General features: G+C 42.9%; 1 protein-coding gene across 2 annotated transcripts in view; it reads right to left on the bottom strand.

Annotated features, from left to right (window-relative positions):
* The window catches only part of COL19A1 (collagen type XIX alpha 1 chain), a 2,464,374-nt gene that overhangs the window by 118,370 nt on the left and 2,328,905 nt on the right, over positions 1 to 17,099 (bottom strand). For both annotated transcript variants that reach the window (XM_078648013.1, XM_078648014.1), the window contains one exon: positions 13,348 to 13,414. In XM_078648013.1, coding sequence (XP_078504139.1) covers positions 13,348 to 13,414 — 67 coding nt within the window. The remainder of the gene's footprint in view (positions 1 to 13,347; positions 13,415 to 17,099) is intronic.

The following is a 17,099-nucleotide window of genomic DNA, read 5'->3' as shown; positions in this document are numbered from 1 at the left end:
CCCTTGTTATTTCTAGGGTTGATTATGCCAATTCTCTATATATTGGCATTCCTGCTTATGAATTACGCCGATTACAGCTCATTCACAATCAGGCTGCTAGGCTGATTTATAGTAGGTCCAGATTCCATCATGCCCTCCCGCTTCTGAGGCAACTGCACTGGTTGCCGGTTGCTCATAGATGCCAATTTAAACTCGGGTGTCTCATTTTTAAATCATTGGCGGGCTTGGCTCCCCAATATGTAGTATCCAGGCTCTTAACCTACATTCCCCCCAGGGATTTACGATCTTCTTCTAAAAACTTTCTGGTTGTCCCACGCTTTGTAAGGAAAAAACATGGGGGATCGAGCTTTTCTTTCCTGGCCCCTAAGTTCTGGAATGCCCTCCCGGTCACACTTCGATTCTCGCAATCATATTCTGAGTTCCGCAAAGGCTTGAAGACTTGGCTATTTGCTAGAGAGTTTGAGGTCTAACTGCTATCTGCTCTCTGCCAAACCCGCTGAAACCTTTTTGGTAAACGCGCGCTTTATAAATTCCCCCAACTTCAACTTCAACTTCAATTCCTATGTCATGTCTGATAACTGAGAAGGGTGCAGTGAAGACAAAGAGCTCTTCAACTTCTTGAACTCTTTTGATTTCTTGTGGGACTTACCCAATCACTTTGAGCGCGATGACGAGTGCAAGTAGCATCCCCGAAAACACGCCTGGGATCTTCCTTGTGACAATCCTCACAGGCTTTTGGAGTTACAGTCAGGCTGCAGGCACCATAGATAAACCAGAAGGGGGTCACAGAAATCTGTCTGTGACAGGAACCAAACAGATTCAAGCCCACCGTTTTTTTGTGGGGGGGCATCCCTAACACACTAAGAGACAAGTATCAAAAAGCCTAAAAAAAATATATCCTTAAAGTGGACAGAGGTAGCTCCCTCCGGATCTGCCTGATGGCATGGAAAGAACAGAACGGATGTCAGCGACCTGGGGTGACACCTATATAGGTACAATGCACATTACTTCGGGCGTGTAGGATACCGACAATACAGAGCCTGACAACTCCACTTGCTGGCGCACAAAGGTACTGCTTGAAAATTAATGCATCCAGTCAAGAGCCTAAGGCATCTTCAGCTACCAGTCTTTATAAGACACAGTGAGTGAGCAGGAGAAAGTATTGAACTTTTTCTTTGTGGTACAGTCTGTTGTACAATCAAAAAACAATGTCCAAAGGCATCTTTTAGGAGCTTCATTGTTTTAAGGGACGTGTAAGCTGGCTCCGACTCCTAATTTATTCATCATCGATTGGAGTTATTGTCTAGCTCAAGCAATTGCAGTGTTGCCTAGTCAAATGACAACCAGGCAGTCACCTTGGCTGAGAAAGTAGAATGAGGAAAAGCAGCATTAATACTGTTGTCAGAGAGCTTTCTTGTTAGTAGGTCCACTCAGTCCATGAAAGAATATGTAGGTCCATGCTAAATGCGCAAGTAAGAGGACAGTTGCATCCATATTGTGGGGACCCAGAAGGATAGCTCAGTGAGATAAGGCCTCCACAGTATTGTTTGTCAACAGAGGTGGTAACCTTAAATATGTACCATCACAGAAATCCACTGGGGCGTGGCTAAGCACCCAAAGAGCATGGCGGCGCCCAGGTGAGGCTCCCAGAATGAGGCGGGGAATTCGCGCCCACAAGCTACCATGCGCAGATGCTTCTCTAAACAGGCGCTCATCCCCACATGGCTCTGCTCGCCGTTTCCTAGAACAGCAAAGCGGCTATTTCCAGAGGTAAACGCCCGTGCACAGAGCCGTTTTACCGTGGCCGCCATTTTGTGTTTTTTTCCTCCCGTTTTTGCCGCGTTTGCTCTCCTTCACATCAGAAACAGCACCAACTGTCATAAATTGCTAGGCATTTCAACCTGAAATGCCCACACATGCTGTCCCAGTGTTTCTGATTGAATTTTGAACAGGTGAAATAGCCAGCTTTACCTCACTAATTCTTGGGCTGTATGACAGCTGCAGGTAACCACCATTTTGAGGAGTGCTTCAAGTTCCACACAATCTGATGAACAAAAGGTCACAACATGGAACTTAAAAACCTTCAAGATATTTTTTCTTCTTGTATATTGCTATGCTAAAATTCTTTCCTGCGTTTTACATGTTTTTAAGGGAAAAGAATAGCACGCAATAGGTCTGTTTATGATGTTGAGGACAATACATTGAACCTGGCTCTAAAACATCTTTCATTAGTGCATGGAACATGATATAATACAACAATCCTTTTGGCTGCATTACTTACCCTGTGCTGTTGACTTTTGTTGACGGAATATTTGTTCTTTATGGTTGGATAGCTGAACTTCTCATTGCATTCATCTCATTACTTGATGAGTAGGAGGAAATACTGTAACTAAATCAAAGTGCTCTTTCATTAAAAACTCAAAGCTCTTTTCGGAACTCTCCAAACTGGAAGATTATGGTATCCTGATCTCAGAAGATTACAGTGCAACGATGAATTACGCATCAGCAGCCTCAGGAAAGTCTAATGTAAAGCGTCTGAAAAAAGATCCCCCTTCACCACCCAAACCAACTTCTCCAGTTTCAATGGAGTTATTGCTACAAGAGATAAGAGCCCTCAGACCGTTTGTTGAGGAAACAAATTCCAAATTACAAGTACTGTTGGATCAACTTGATACCAGACTTACAACAGTGGAACATACTATGTCCTCTTTCACTGACACCACCAAGACTGTCACGTTCATGCAATCACCAGTGCCATCACTTCATAAGCAGATCAAAGATCTTGAAAATCGCAATAGAAGGAACAATATATGCATATACGGCCTGGTGGAAGGGGCAGAAGGAGTGGATACCATCGGTTTATTCAAATCCTTTCTCCCTAAAATTCTACACCTATCAGATGACACTGTGTTAAACATTCAACGGGCCCACAGACTAGGCTGAATTTCCACTAGTAGCGCCTCTTTACAGCAGCCAAGAGGGGTTATCCTTTACTTCCTTGAATACACAGATCTATTGAAAGTTCCGTCAGCCTCCAAAGCCATCCAATGGATCACCTGGTCTGGATCAACACTGTTTTTCGCACTAGATTTCTCTAAGGTTACATCAGCAAGGCGCAAAGCATTCCATAATTTGAGACCCGATTTGCGCTCCATGGGAGCTCGATAGGGTCTTTACCATCCATGCCTATTTAAAGTCACCTATAACAATAGAACAACTTCCTATGAGGATCCATTAAGTGTTAAAAGTTTCATTAACTCACACAAGACAGACCTCATGGATGCTTTAGGACCTTCTTCCTCGCATATCACATCATTTATTTGGTATTCTTATTTGTCTACCTAATGTTACTTTAGGTACAGGTAAGTGCTAATATTTTACAAGTTTGCTTCTAATTTACTCTTAAAAACGTTTTAAAACTGAATACCGATTGTACTGTTTTTAGCTCAAGTTAGATGTTCTTATCATCTCTGCTTATTGTACATCAGCCAGGATGGCGCTAAATATGCTATTCTTTGTTTCTTACAGCTGTGTTATAGTCATGGCGTGACTCTCTCCCGGTTCAGTCTAGTTCTCACTATACGTCTGGTTTGCTCCATGTGGTCCTACCCACCCCCAAACCTGTGTTCCCTTTATGTAGGTATGTTACTTGTTTTGTCTTTTGTTTCTTGTTTTGTTTGGTTTTTCCTTGACTATTTCATTTGGGTGTCAATATTCATATTATTCTTTCTTTCATGATTACTTTTAGGTTTGTGATTATCCATTTTCTTGTATCTATGTCTTTGTATTACTCAACTATTATACTCTTTTTCCTTGGTTTTACTATTGCCATTCTTTGTTCTCGGCCTAACCCATCAAGATTTTGTTTCTTTCTTTCTTTTGTATCTGAGCTAATTATTTTTCTTACTCCTTTCTCTTTACCTATATACATTGATGGTTTCAATATATCGGATTAATCTGTCATATTTCGTACACCTCTCTTCTTTTTTTAACTTTTATGTCTTTAAAATTAATTTCATGGAACGTTAGGGGGTTAAACTCTCCTATTAAACGGTAACGAGTTTTAACACATCTAGCTAAATTAAATGCGGATATAGTTTTTCTACAAGAAACGCATCTCACCGAAGTCGAATCTTTAAAATTAAGGAGAGGTTGGGTTGGAGAAGTGTTCTTTTCACAAGGGGATGGTAAACGTAATGGAGTCATGATACTTTGTTGGAAATCACTCCCAGTTAAACTCATCTCACAAGACTCGGTTGCTGATGGTAGATGGTTAAACGTCAAACTGTCTCTTAAAGCTGTTCCTGTTTCTCTTTTTAATGTTTATGCACCCACTGGTGGAGATACCATTTTTTGGCATACCCTACCTAAGCAAATTACTCATTGCATTGAAGATAATTTTATATTGGCCGACGATTGTAATCAGATTTTTGACCCGTTTGTGGAAAGATGTTCCAAAGTTCCCTTTGTCCCCAATAAACCGCGTAAATCTTTTGTTCACACAATCCCTCAGCATAAACTCCTAGATGCTTGGCGGCTGTGTAATCCGATGATACAGAATATACCTTTTACTCGCCATCCCATCAAACTCAGTCACGAATAGATTACATTTTTGTTTCACATAATATCTTGCAAACCCTCACACATGCAGAAATTGGCCCCATTCTCTTGTCAGGCCATGCCCCTGCCTCAATTGGACTCAACATACTACCTAAAATTAATGCTCCTAGAAGATGGCGTTTCAATAATTCTCTCCTATTAGATCCAGTTTTTACAACCTCTTTTACCACCTTTTTCAATGAGTACTTTGCTATAAATCACAGTGAGTCCTTGCCATTCTCAACTGTTTGGGAGGCTTTTAAAGCTTCAGCAAGGGATTTCATTATTGGGTATGTGGCCAAAAAATGAAAAAAAGCGCACAAGGTTACAAATGATCTTCTACTTGACATTAAGAGACTGGAGCATACGTATTACACATCACACTCGAAGGAATGCGTAACAGCTCTTATGAATGCCAAAATCCAATTCAATAAAAAATCCACAGACAGCGCCTCATTATACCTTTTAAAGTCTAGCGCAAAATTTTACGGAGGCAAAAATAAAGCAGGGAAAATATTGGCTAATTATTTAAAAATCCGTCATAACAAATTGATTATTGAATCTATTTAGGATGAGCATTCTGTTCTAAAATTTAAAGACGCTGAGATATTGAGCGAGTTTTCTCTTTTCTATAAATCTCTATAAACGTCTGAAACACATCCTACAAGCCAATCATTATCAAATTTTTTCACTACTATTCAAAAACCCCAAGGCAATCCTGATGACCTACACTCCCTGGAAGCTGATCTAACACAACAAGAACTTTTCAAAGCTCTCTTACATCTTAAAAAAGACAAAGCACCTGGCCCTGATGGTTTCACTGTTGAGTTCTATCTGCACTTCTCTAAAATCCTAATGCCCAAATTATATACCCTAGTAAGCTCATTTTATTCACTAAACAAATCCTCTGGCTCCTTTTCCAAAGCACACATATGTCTCATACCTAAAGAGGGAAAAGGCCCCAACATTGTAAAAACTATAGACCTATCTCCTTAGTTAACATCGACTATAACAAAAATATCCAAAGCTTTAGCCATCTGCTTAGACTCCTATCTACCGAATTTATTGGGTAAAGAGAAATCTGGTTTTGTTAAAGGACGTGTTATAACAGATAACACGCAACATGTCTTTAATGTTTTATCCAAATCATCCAGCTTTAAAATATCCCTTGGCAGCCATAGCACTAGTCACCGAAAAGGCGTTTGATAGAGTTGAATGGGATTACTTATTCTATACTCTCAAATGGTTTGGCTTTGGTCCTAAATGTATATCTTTGATATCCCTTCTATATTCCAATCCTGGAGCTGCAGTTTGCGCTAATGGCTTAATATCTCCTTTTTTTGATTTGGGTAGAGGAGTACATCAGGGATGCCCCCTTTCTCCTTTCCTTTTCAATTTGTCTCTAGAACGCTTTCTGTGTAAATTACGCCAAAATCCAAATATATATGGTTTCCAAAAACCTAACTCCCACATTAAACTTGCGCCTTATGCTGATGATATTTTACTTTTTATGTCAAAATCGAAGGCGTCAATTCCTGCTTTTTTAGCGGAAGTGAAGTCTTTTTCCCTAATTTCCGGCCCCAAATTGAATAACGACAAATGTGAGATTCTGCCCCTAACCAAGTACACTTTTAAATCAGATTTTAGTGCATCTAATTTCACGTGGAATCCCATGCATATTAAGTATTTAGGACTATGTTTTACATCTTCATTATCGGACACAGTTACATTATGTAAGAATAAGTGTATTCAGAAACTCTCAGAATTAACTACTAAATGGCATCCTCTTTACCTATCCTGGTGGGGACGCTTAGATACTATAAAGATGATGTTGGCTCTTACAGTCTTATATACCATCTCTAATATCCCAGCTATTATACCTGCTAACTTTTTTAAAGAAAATCAATTTCATCCTCTCCTCCTTTTTGTGGAGTAATAAAAAGTCCCGAATGTCTTTACTAAAATTAAATAGACCCAAATCAGAAGGTGGAGTTCGTTTTCCAGACTTTCCAGCCTATCAGAGAGCTTTCCTTTTGCGTCAAGCCTCCTTTTGGCTACTTGACGCCATAGATGAATGCCCTCTTTGGACTTCACTTGAAAGTCTATTTTTATCTCCCTTCTCCTTCTGCGAATATCTTTCCTTTTCACGAAATCCTCAGTCCCTCTCCACCCCAATAATCAAGACGACTTCCAAGCTCCGGATTCAATTATTAATTCCACTTGCATCACCTCAGACTCCTTTCTTAATACACCAATTTGGCACAACAAAAACCTACTCATTCATAACAAGCCCTTCTACTGGAGGTCTTGGAGACAAAAAGGACAATCATGGGTGTATCAATTATCCTCAGGTCCCGATTTCTTACCTTTCTCCTCACTTAGCAAATCATTCAATCTCCCTGCCTCATCTACACATAAATATAACCTACTCAAGAAAGCAGTGATGGATACATTTACCCAACTATCCACTTTAGCTAATACCCCTAGCTTACCAGATACCTCCTCGCGTCTCCACACTCTGTTACAAAACCAACCTAAAGCTTCCACTATTTATAATTATTTACAAAACACGGTCCCAATAGACCAAAGTCCAAAGTTGAAATATTATGGGAACAGGAACTTATGACCTCCTGGCCGTTAGCACTCTAGGCCAAAATATGGATCAAAATACGTAAATCTTCCAGAGCAGCTAACACAACACATAAACTGTTTCTCGTTTATAATAGGCTTTTATTTACACCTGCCACTTTAAGCAAAACCTTTTCAACTGTACCAGATATCTGTTGGACTTGCTCGTCTTCAAATGCTGATTTATTCCATATGTTATTTTATTGTCCATGTGTATATATTTTCTGGCAGAAAGTTTAGTCCCAAGTTAATTGAATTTATGGTACTAAGTTTACTTTTTCTTTTATCCATGTTTTTCTTGTAAGCTTGTCACATATTTGGGAAACCTCTGAGTTTAATATCAAAATCATTGATTTGTTAATTGCGGTTGCTTTTCAACAAATTACCACAAACTGGAAAGACTGTACAAAGATCTCTTATAAGGCTTGGTGGTATGCCATATGTCGTAACCATAGCTTAGATACCTCTTTTGTTTATTCTATACATTTGGCAACAAAGCGCTTAAATTTATGGTCACCTGTTACAATGTACATTGATGCGAGTGCCCAACGTCGCACCTTACCACTACCACTCCAGTACGAGGTCCCTAAGCCACCTTGATACTCCCAAGCATTACTAAACTTGTCTTTATTTTAATGTTGCTTATATTCCACTTACAGTGTTTCACTTTTTCTTTATTTATTAACCGGCCGACTTCAATGTCCTTTTTAGGATGAAATTGTAATGTAATGACAGAATTTTATATTTTGTATTGTATGATGACACCTCAATTGATTCAATAAAATGTTTTCTGAACTTAAAAAAGACAAATATACTGAGCTGTCGGTCTCAGGCACTTGCTAGGGATACTGTGTTGTGTTTTGTGCACTACAGCATATGCATTTATAATAATCCAGCCTGTTCCTCACACATTTTACACACCCAGAAAGAAGCATTTCTTGTTTGTCTATGTGGCTTTATCAACAGAGTATATTTAGAAAGCCAATATATCATCAGTCGAGTTAGAAACCACAGGTGACCCATTCAAATAAAATACTTATTTTGTCTATCAATATGTAACAGCCTCTGTAAGGAAAAAGGCTGACACTGTACATCTCACTATGGTGATTACTTGTTATGGTGGAAAAGCGTACTGCATTTGTTAGAGAAACTGACGACACATGCAGAATGAAATGGCAGATCGCTTTTACAAACATACAAATGTCCTTCGACAGGGGCGCCTGTGTCATTAGGCATCAAACTGAAATCACAAGTAGGAAGTGAAGGGTGGGATAAGCAATAGTGCTCCTGGTCCGTCTCTCCGGTGGACATCAGAAGGCCAGGATACTAGAGCGGTGCGTCGGAGGCAGACAAAAACCCACACAGGCTGCAGTAGGGTACAGAGAGACCAATCCAGGGTGTTGGGAATAAAGGTGCGCAACTCCTAATCGCAAGCCAGTCCTCCCACACCGCTGAGCAGTGAAAAGGGGAGGTGAGAGGTGAGGATATTTACACTTCCACTATCCACCGGAAACCTCTCTTCAGTCCCGTAAAGGCATCATGAAAGGTGTCCTGCAATGAGAGCAGAGTCGATCTTTGCATCTCAGGTGTCTTCTTCCAAGGTGTGCAGAGTTTTCTCGTTACAAATTGCCCGATGGGCCACTCCTCAGAAACAATAGGCACAGAGTTCTGAATAGAGCATACACTGGCAGAGGATGACCTGCCCCTTTGCCTGAACTTTGAGTAGCATGTTGGAGATTTATTGTGATAAGATTTCCCCCACCACCAAATTGTATTGCATTGTAATTTCATTTATACAGTGCTTAATATCTCTCACAGAGTGTCAAAATGCTTTTTAGGCGAGTAGCACGCTACTCCAGAACCCAAACAGAATTAGTGGTGGATTAATATAGGGAAATGCAAAATTAATTTGACCAGTGGACATATTAGTCTGTTATTTGGATTGAAATGGATAGTGGAGGGATAGAAGAGGGAAGAGTTTGCATTTATATAGCACTTGCTACCCAAGATGAGGTATTGAAGCACTTTTCGGTGAGTAGAATACTCCTGAACCCAAAAATGATTAGTGGTGAATTAAGATAGGGAAATATAAAACAAATTTGAGAGGTGGACATATTATTCTGTTATTTGGTAGTTGTGTTACAATAAATTAAAAGATAATAAAATTAACAACACAGGTATTAGATATCCATTTTGTAAGATAATAAAATGCCTGCTAATGTAGAAAATCTAAGAAGGGCCAAAAATAAAAAAAATCAATATTTATGATTCTTTGCTACTTTGTGAAGGGCCATCATGGACTGCTCTCCAACAGTCACTACCACTCCACAATCCATGCGGTAGGATGCCATCCGGGAAATCTGTGGAGCCAAATCTTGAAGTTGAGATTAGACATCTGAAGGGACTCTCTGCCCCGGTGTTGTTATGGCTGCTATTGAAGTTAAGGGTCCTTCAGCCTTGCGTTGCTTTCTTGCTGCTTGTATACTATTGCTTTGGTATGTTTTTAGATGGTAAAGCCTGGACATAGTCCTGCAACAATATTTTTTATTTGTATCCCTTGACAATGTCTTGGGACACATTGTGCATTGCACAAATCTGCTCACTATGAACTTCTCTTAAAGAATGGTCAAGGTAAATAAATGGGCGTGTTTTTATTGTTTTAGTTAAAAAGTGTATTATCCAACAACATTTCTTTATTTCCTGGTGACATGATTGTCTGTTTTGTTTTTTAATTTGTATTTATTTTGTGTTTTTGTAAAGTTGTAAAAAAAAATTGTTCTTTTAAGGGGTAACAAACGGCAACTGGGTCAGGAGGAATTCGAAAATGTGGATTCGGTTTGGATGCATCTGGAAGTCTTTCAGAGCATGCAGAGGGTGTTAAGGTAGGTTGAGGACACAGCATTTATCTAGTGGTTCATTGTGAGCAATGACTCTAGTATGATGCTGAGGTTTTGAGCGTGGTCCGTCAGGGTGGGGGGATTGCTGAGGGCGGAGGGACACCAGGAGTCGCTCCATGCGGAGGGGGTGGAGCCAAGGATGAGGAATTCTATCTTTTCTTAATTGAGGTTTAGGCAGCTGTTCTTCATCCAGGTGGTGACGGTTTTCATCCCTTCTTGGAAGTTGTGTTTGGTGATGTTGCGTTCCTTGGTGAGGGAGATGACTAGCTGGGTGTTGCTGGCATAAGAGATAATGTTGAGCCTGTGGTTCCTGACGATGGTTGTGAGGGTGCCTTGTAGACTTAGAAGTGGGTGGGACTGAGGGAGGATCCCTGGGGCACTCCACAGTTGGTCTCTGTCCATTACGAGAGGTAGTGAGGGAGTCAAACCCGCTGAGTTCTACCGGTAAGGAAGGAACCTATCCAGTCGAGGGCCTTGCCGTAGATGCCAGCATCGTGGAATCTGGTGGCTAGGGTGCAGTGGGTGACGGTGTTGAATGCCACTGTGAGGCCCAGGAGGATGAGGACTACCATTTCGCCCTGGTCGAGGAGGGAGCGGATGCCATCGGTGGCGGAAAGTAGGGCTATCTCAGTGCTGTGATTGCTTCGGAATCTGGATTGGGAGATGTCCATGATGTTGTTAGCTGCGATTAAGTTTACTAGCTGGGTGTTGATGGCCTTTTCGATGACCTTGGCTTAGAAAGGAAGCAGGGAGATGGGCATGAAGTTCTAGTGGTCTGTTGGGTCCAAGGAGGGTTTCTTCGGGAGGGGTTGACTTGTGAATGTTTCCAGTCGTTGGGGTAGGTGGTGCTCTCGTAGGAGTAGTTGATCATCTAACACAGTTCGGGTGCAGTGGCAGAGGCGTCTATGTAGAAGATGTGGTGTGGGCAGGGGTCTGATGGTGCTCTGCAGTGGATGTTTTTCATGGTCTTCAAGGTGTCTTTTGTTGTGAGCGGGATCCATTTGAGCAAGGTCTGTTGGTTGAAGTCGCATGAGGGGAGATCTGGAGCGGTGAGGTTGTCAAAGTTGTTGTAGACCATCTCAATCTTGTGGTGGAAGAAGGTTCTGAGTCTTTTGCATAGGTCTTGGGAGGGTGGGATGTCTTTTGCAGAATTCCTTGATGATGGAGAAGAGCTCTTTGGTGTTGTGCGCACTGATGAGGATTCTGTCTTGGAGTGATCTCTTCCTTGTGGTTGATAGTGTGCAGTGATGGCTGTTTTGTAGGCGGTGGGGGTTTCTGGGATTTTGTTGATCTTCCATCTTTTTTTTGAGTCATCAGCAGGAGTGTCTGGATTCTTGGGGTGCAGGGGTAAACCAGCTTGCTTTCTTGATGTGTTTTCCAATGGCTTTCTTGAGGGGAGCAAGTGTGTCGGCGCAGTTCGTGATCCAGCAGTGGAGGTTCTGTGCTGCGGTATTTGCGCCGGATGTGGTTGGTGGTAGGGTGCTGACGAGGGTGGAGGTTATCTGGTCTTTGGTGACTTTGTTACGTTTTTTGCGTGGGAGGCGGTGGGCGTGCTTGTATATGGTGGATTTTTTGAAGGAGAAATGTATGCAGGATTTATCTGTCCATAGGAGTATCGTGGTGTGGCTGTAGGAGACGCTGTTTCCTCCGGTATATATGGGGTTGAGTGTGTTCCCCGCTGTGTGCATGGGGGCGGTTACTAGTTGATTCAGTTCTAAATTGGCAAGGTTCAGTAGGAGGGAAGCATAGGTCTACGAGTCGGATGTAGTCTGTGGATGCGAGGACGTGGGGAAAGTGACAAAAGAGTATTGAACAGTGGTTCAAGCAAGACAGGGCTCAGTTAAAAAAAACAGTGTGGAGCAGAGAGGTAATACACATGGAGGAAGGTCACACATATTCTAGAACTGAAATGAATGGTAACGGTGGAGAACAATGCAGATTATAAAGCAGTCAAGCCAATGCAGATTATAAAGTAGTCAAGCAGAACACATGTCCGCCCACAACAAAACAACAGCAACAAATACAAGAGGAGAGCAACACAAACAGACCAGAACGAACTGGCATAGCGTGAAATAGCCAAGAGCAGCCTTCGAATGTTCAAATAAGTGCTGTTTGAAGATTAAAGTGAGGTTTTGACAAAGCAGTTGTATCTTCCTAGAAATTAGTAAAAAGGTTAACCACCGTGTAGACAAGAGGAAGTCTTTACATACCAAACTAGTGCATCCAAAATGTGCATTACAGAACACAATGCAAAGCAAAAATCCCTTTAAAAAGTTTTAAAAGGGCAGGTGCCTAAATCAATAGGCAACAGCAGAGCATATTTGTGAAGAATAAAGAGCAGCAGAGTAATATGGAAATGAACACCTTAAAGTAATAGAAAACAGAGTGCAGAGCAAATAGAAGAGAAAAAAAAGATTGCAGTAAATGAGAGCAGAGGAGAGGAGAGCAGTGAAGCAGAGCTAAGTTCAGGAGAGCAGACCACGGAGAAGAAAAGTACAGAACAGTAAAATAGAACTAAATAGGATAGAGCAGTGCAAAACAAATAAACAAGCACATTTGAAGTGAGCTTACAGAACAAACGATAGTAGAAAAGCACGTAGGAGCTCCTGAAAAATTATACATTTACCCAAAACAGAATTACAAGAGCAGCAAAGAAGAGAATGGAATGTATAGAGGAATATAATACAATTTACTGCAGTGACTAGTTTTCAAAGCACTAGAATTAAGGCGAGCAGGCGCACTGCATGAACACACCTACACAACTTATTCCAATTGGCTGATTATTTTCCTACTTCCTGATTAAATTATGTTATTGCTTGTTTCTCCTGTAGTAGTTTCTTTAGTCAGACTACAGTTTATTATCAATGTATTTAAAGACTGTACCTGCTGCACAGGACACTTCTCGGTGACAGTGCGGAAATTAATGCTAGTGTTCCCAAAAATCTACTAATGAGCTGTGAAAACATGCACATTGCAAATAACTAGTGTTGTACCTATACAAAATATTTCATTTGCAAAATAGTTTTGCTTGTACGCCGTCTCTTGCATGAATCTCCAAATATTAAGCCTATTTAAGAGCAATATCATTCATTGCAATAAATGCATGTGATTTACAAGTGAGACGTCCTGCAGTCATGGCCACAAAACAGTAAACAAAGACGATTCATACTACAGTATGCAAAAATAGCACAGTTTGCCTATTTACACTTTACTGTACACTTACCTTCGAAAATCCTGAGGACCTCCTGTTTGATATACTTCTTTATCTCTTCAAAGGGAGCAGCACTGATCTGCAAGGGAAGCGGGACTTGCTTATGTTAATGTTTCAAGGTTCCATAGTATGCATTCACAACGCTTTGTATCCGTCACTGAGCACGGGGTGCCAAAGGCTTCTGAGCTTTTCATTTCCACACATCACAGAAAACTGAGACATCAATGATATTTTGTAAAAGTTACATCTTTTGCAGGCAATCATTTACCCAAAGCAAAACGCAGTGTGCACAATATACTCATTCAAAACGGTGTAGTAGGTGCACATTTCAGCAGTAACCCCCTCCCATCTAACGAAGGTCGAAAACACACAGTAGAAATGGTGCTGGAACAATTTTCACAGTGTGTATGCTGTTATCAATGTTGTGTCACCGAAGTCACAGCATTTGAGAACAAGCAATGGAAAAAACAGTAGGTCTCTCCTATGCAAGAGCTATTGGCTTTGGCAATGTGTTTTAGCCGTGTTGTACACCAGCGAGACTGCTGTTCAGCATGGCTAAAAGTAATTGTGGTGGGGTGGAGTGGAGTAGAGTGGAGTGGGGCAGATTGAAGTGGTGTGGATTAGAGTGGTATGGATCGGAGTGAGGTATATTGGAATAGAATGGAGTGGGGCAGATTGGGATAGATTGGGGTAGAGTGTAGTTGAGTAGAGTGGAGTAGATTGGAGCTGGGTTGGTTAGGACAGAGTGGGGTAGATTTGAGTGGGGTGGGGTAGATTGGAATGGGGTGGGGTAGATTGGAGTGGGGTAGAGTGGGGTAGGATGAAGTGGGGTAGATTGGAGTGGTGGTAGGTTGGTGTAGAGTGGGTTAGATTAGAGTTGGTTAGAATGAAGTAGATTGGAGTGGAGTAGATTGCGTAGAGTAGGGTGGAGTGGTGAGAAGTGGGATAGAGTGAGAAAGAGTGGTGTAGATTGGGAAGGGGAAGACTGGGATAGATTCGAGTGGAGTGGGGTAAACTGAGGTGGATTGGAGTGGCAGGCGGATGACCTGACTGGACTGTAGTGTAGTGAGTTAGATTGGGGTGGATTTCTGCATAGTGGGCTAGATTTTCGTAGATTGGGGTGGAGTGGTGTAGGGTTGGACTGGAGTAGATAGCCTGGAGTGGGGTAGAGTGAAGTTAGTCGAGTGAGGTAAGTGGAGTGGGTAGAATTGAGTGGAGTGGATATATTGGAGTGGGGTTTATTGTACTGAGTAGGCTGGAGAATTTTGGAGTGGGGTAGATTGAGGTAAAATGGACTGGGGCAGATTGGGGAATAGTAGAGTGGGGTAGATAGGTGTAAAGTAGAGTGGGGCAGATTGGAGTAGAGTTGGGTAGATTGGAGTGGGGTAGATTTGATTGGGTATATTGGGGTAGGTCGTAGTGAAGTTTGGTTCATTGGAGTGGGGTAGAGAAGGGTAGACTGGAGTGGTATGGGGTAGATTGGCATGAAGTGGGGTAGAATCAAGTGGAGTGAGGTGGAGTGGAAGAGTCTAGATTGGATTTGGGTAGACTGCGGTATATTTGAGTGGGGTAGATTGGGGTAGAGTGAGTGGGGTAGGTTGGAATAGGGTTGATAGTTGTAGAGTGGTGGTGATTGGAGTGGGGTGGACTGGGCTAGATTGGAGTGGGGTATATTGAGTGGGGAGAACTGTAGTAGAGTTGAGTGGGGCAAATTGTGATAGAATGAAATGAAATGAAAAATTATATTTGTATAGCGCCAAAACTACCCGGAGGCCTCGCAGCGCTTACATTGATTGTAATAATGGGCTGGCCGCGAGGTTACCGAGTTTTGGTGTACAGATGTGTCTTAAGCGCTTTCCTAAAAGCCATCCTGTTGGGGATCCCTCTGAGGGCAAGAGGGAGGGAATTCCAGAGCCTGGCGGCCGTGTGGGAAAAGGAGCGGCCGCCCCACCTAGCTTTGTTAATCTTTGTTGTAGTTGCTAGATGCAGTGATCCGGAGCGAAGAGCTCTGGGGGGGACATAAGGCAGTACTAAGGGAAACAAGATGGCAGGGCCCATTCGATGAAAAGATTTGTGGACAATGCACATGGCCTTGAACTGAGCTCTGGCGACGACTGGAAGCCAGTGAAGATCGTTCAAGGCGTGCTTAGCAGACTGCCAGCGAGGAATGTTGTACAGTAGGCGGGCGGCACAATTTTGGGTGACCTGGAGCCTGTGGGTCACAGCTACCGGTGCTCCCAGATATAGCGCGTTTCCATAGTCCAGGCGAGAAAGAATCAGGGCCTGGACCAAGATTCTCCTCGCCTGGAAAGGGAGCAACGGGAGCACTTTACGAAGCATCTTCATGAGCCCCGCACATGTGGCCGCTGTTTTAATGGCTTGAGCCGAGAAGTCAAGCGACTTGTCCAGCCAGACGCCCAGGCTCTTTATCTGGGGTTTGGGGGGGGAAGGGCGCCGAGGCAGGAAGGCCAAATAGAGGCCAGACAGGTCGGAGGAGGGTTGCCCAGGAGCATGACCTCCGTTTTCTCCCCATTGAGTTTGAGGCAGGACAGTTGCATCCACCTAGCTACAGCCTCTAGACAGGGACCTAAGGTGTTGGACGACCCATCCGTGTGGTCTAGGGAGACCACCAGTTGGGTATCGTCTGCGTAGGTGACAATACGCACGCCGAAGGGTTGGACTATCCCTGCTAGAGGTTGCATGTAAACGTTAAAAAGCGTGGGGCTCAGGGACGAGCCCTGAGGCACCCCGCAGCTAAGTGGATGTTTGATGGAAACAGCCTCACCCTCAAACACCTGGAAGAAACGCTCTTCCAGGAAGGAGGACAGCCACTCCAGTGCCGCGCCCAACACTCCAAAACTCATCTGACGATGTAATAAGATGGTGTGGTTGACGGTGTCGAACGCGGCACTGAGATCGAGCAAAATAATGGCTGCCTTTCCTCCCCGGTCCAGCACGGCTCGGGTTTCCTCCGTCACTGAAATGAGAGCAGTTTCGGTCCCATGCTGGGGACGGAACCCTGTCTGAGAGACACAAAGCAGATCCGCTGATTCCAAGTGGTCTACTAGGATGGAGTTGATGTGTCTCTCGAGCAGTTTACTCATCCAGGGGAGTAGGGAGATTGGGCGGAAGTTAGACAGGTTGTTCTGGTCCAGGGAGGGCTTCTTTAATAAGGCCTTGACCATCGCACACTTCCAAGAGGCAGGGACAGAGTTGGTGGTGATAGAGGCATTGAGAGCATTCAAAATGGCTGGGCGAATGGCATCCCAGACCTTTGTGAGAATCCTTGGGGGCGCTGGATCATTGGGGGATCCCGAGGTGACTTTAGGGATGATTTTATCAATAGTGGCAGAGTCTAACAGGGGAAATTTCTCCAGTATGCAGGGGGCAGTGGAAGCACTCTCCAGAGAGATGGTGGATTCCTTAGCCTCATTACCTCCAGAAAATAAAGAGTAGATAGTTTGGATCTTCTGAAAGAAGTAAGAGGCTAGATCATCGCATCGGGATTGGGCGCCCGTCGGGGACAGCTGCTCGGGTGCGGGAGAGATTAGGGATTTGACAATTTTAAAAATTTATTTGGGAGAATTGGCGGCTGAGTTGATTTTTGAGTCGTAAAAAAGAGCTTGTGCAGAATGGAGTGGAGGTGATTGAGTTGGGTGGAAGATGGGGTAGATTGCGGTGGTGTATAATGTAGTAGATTGAAGTGGGGTAAAGTGGGGCAGATTGGAGTGGGGTAGAGTGGGTTAAAGTGGAGTGGGGTACAT

Source organism: Lissotriton helveticus, chromosome 6 (genome assembly GCF_964261635.1).
Source record: "Lissotriton helveticus chromosome 6, aLisHel1.1, whole genome shotgun sequence".
Lineage (NCBI taxonomy): Eukaryota > Metazoa > Chordata > Amphibia > Caudata > Salamandridae > Lissotriton > Lissotriton helveticus.
Note: the sequence above shows the minus strand (reverse complement) of the source record. Positions and strands in the feature narration are given on the sequence as shown.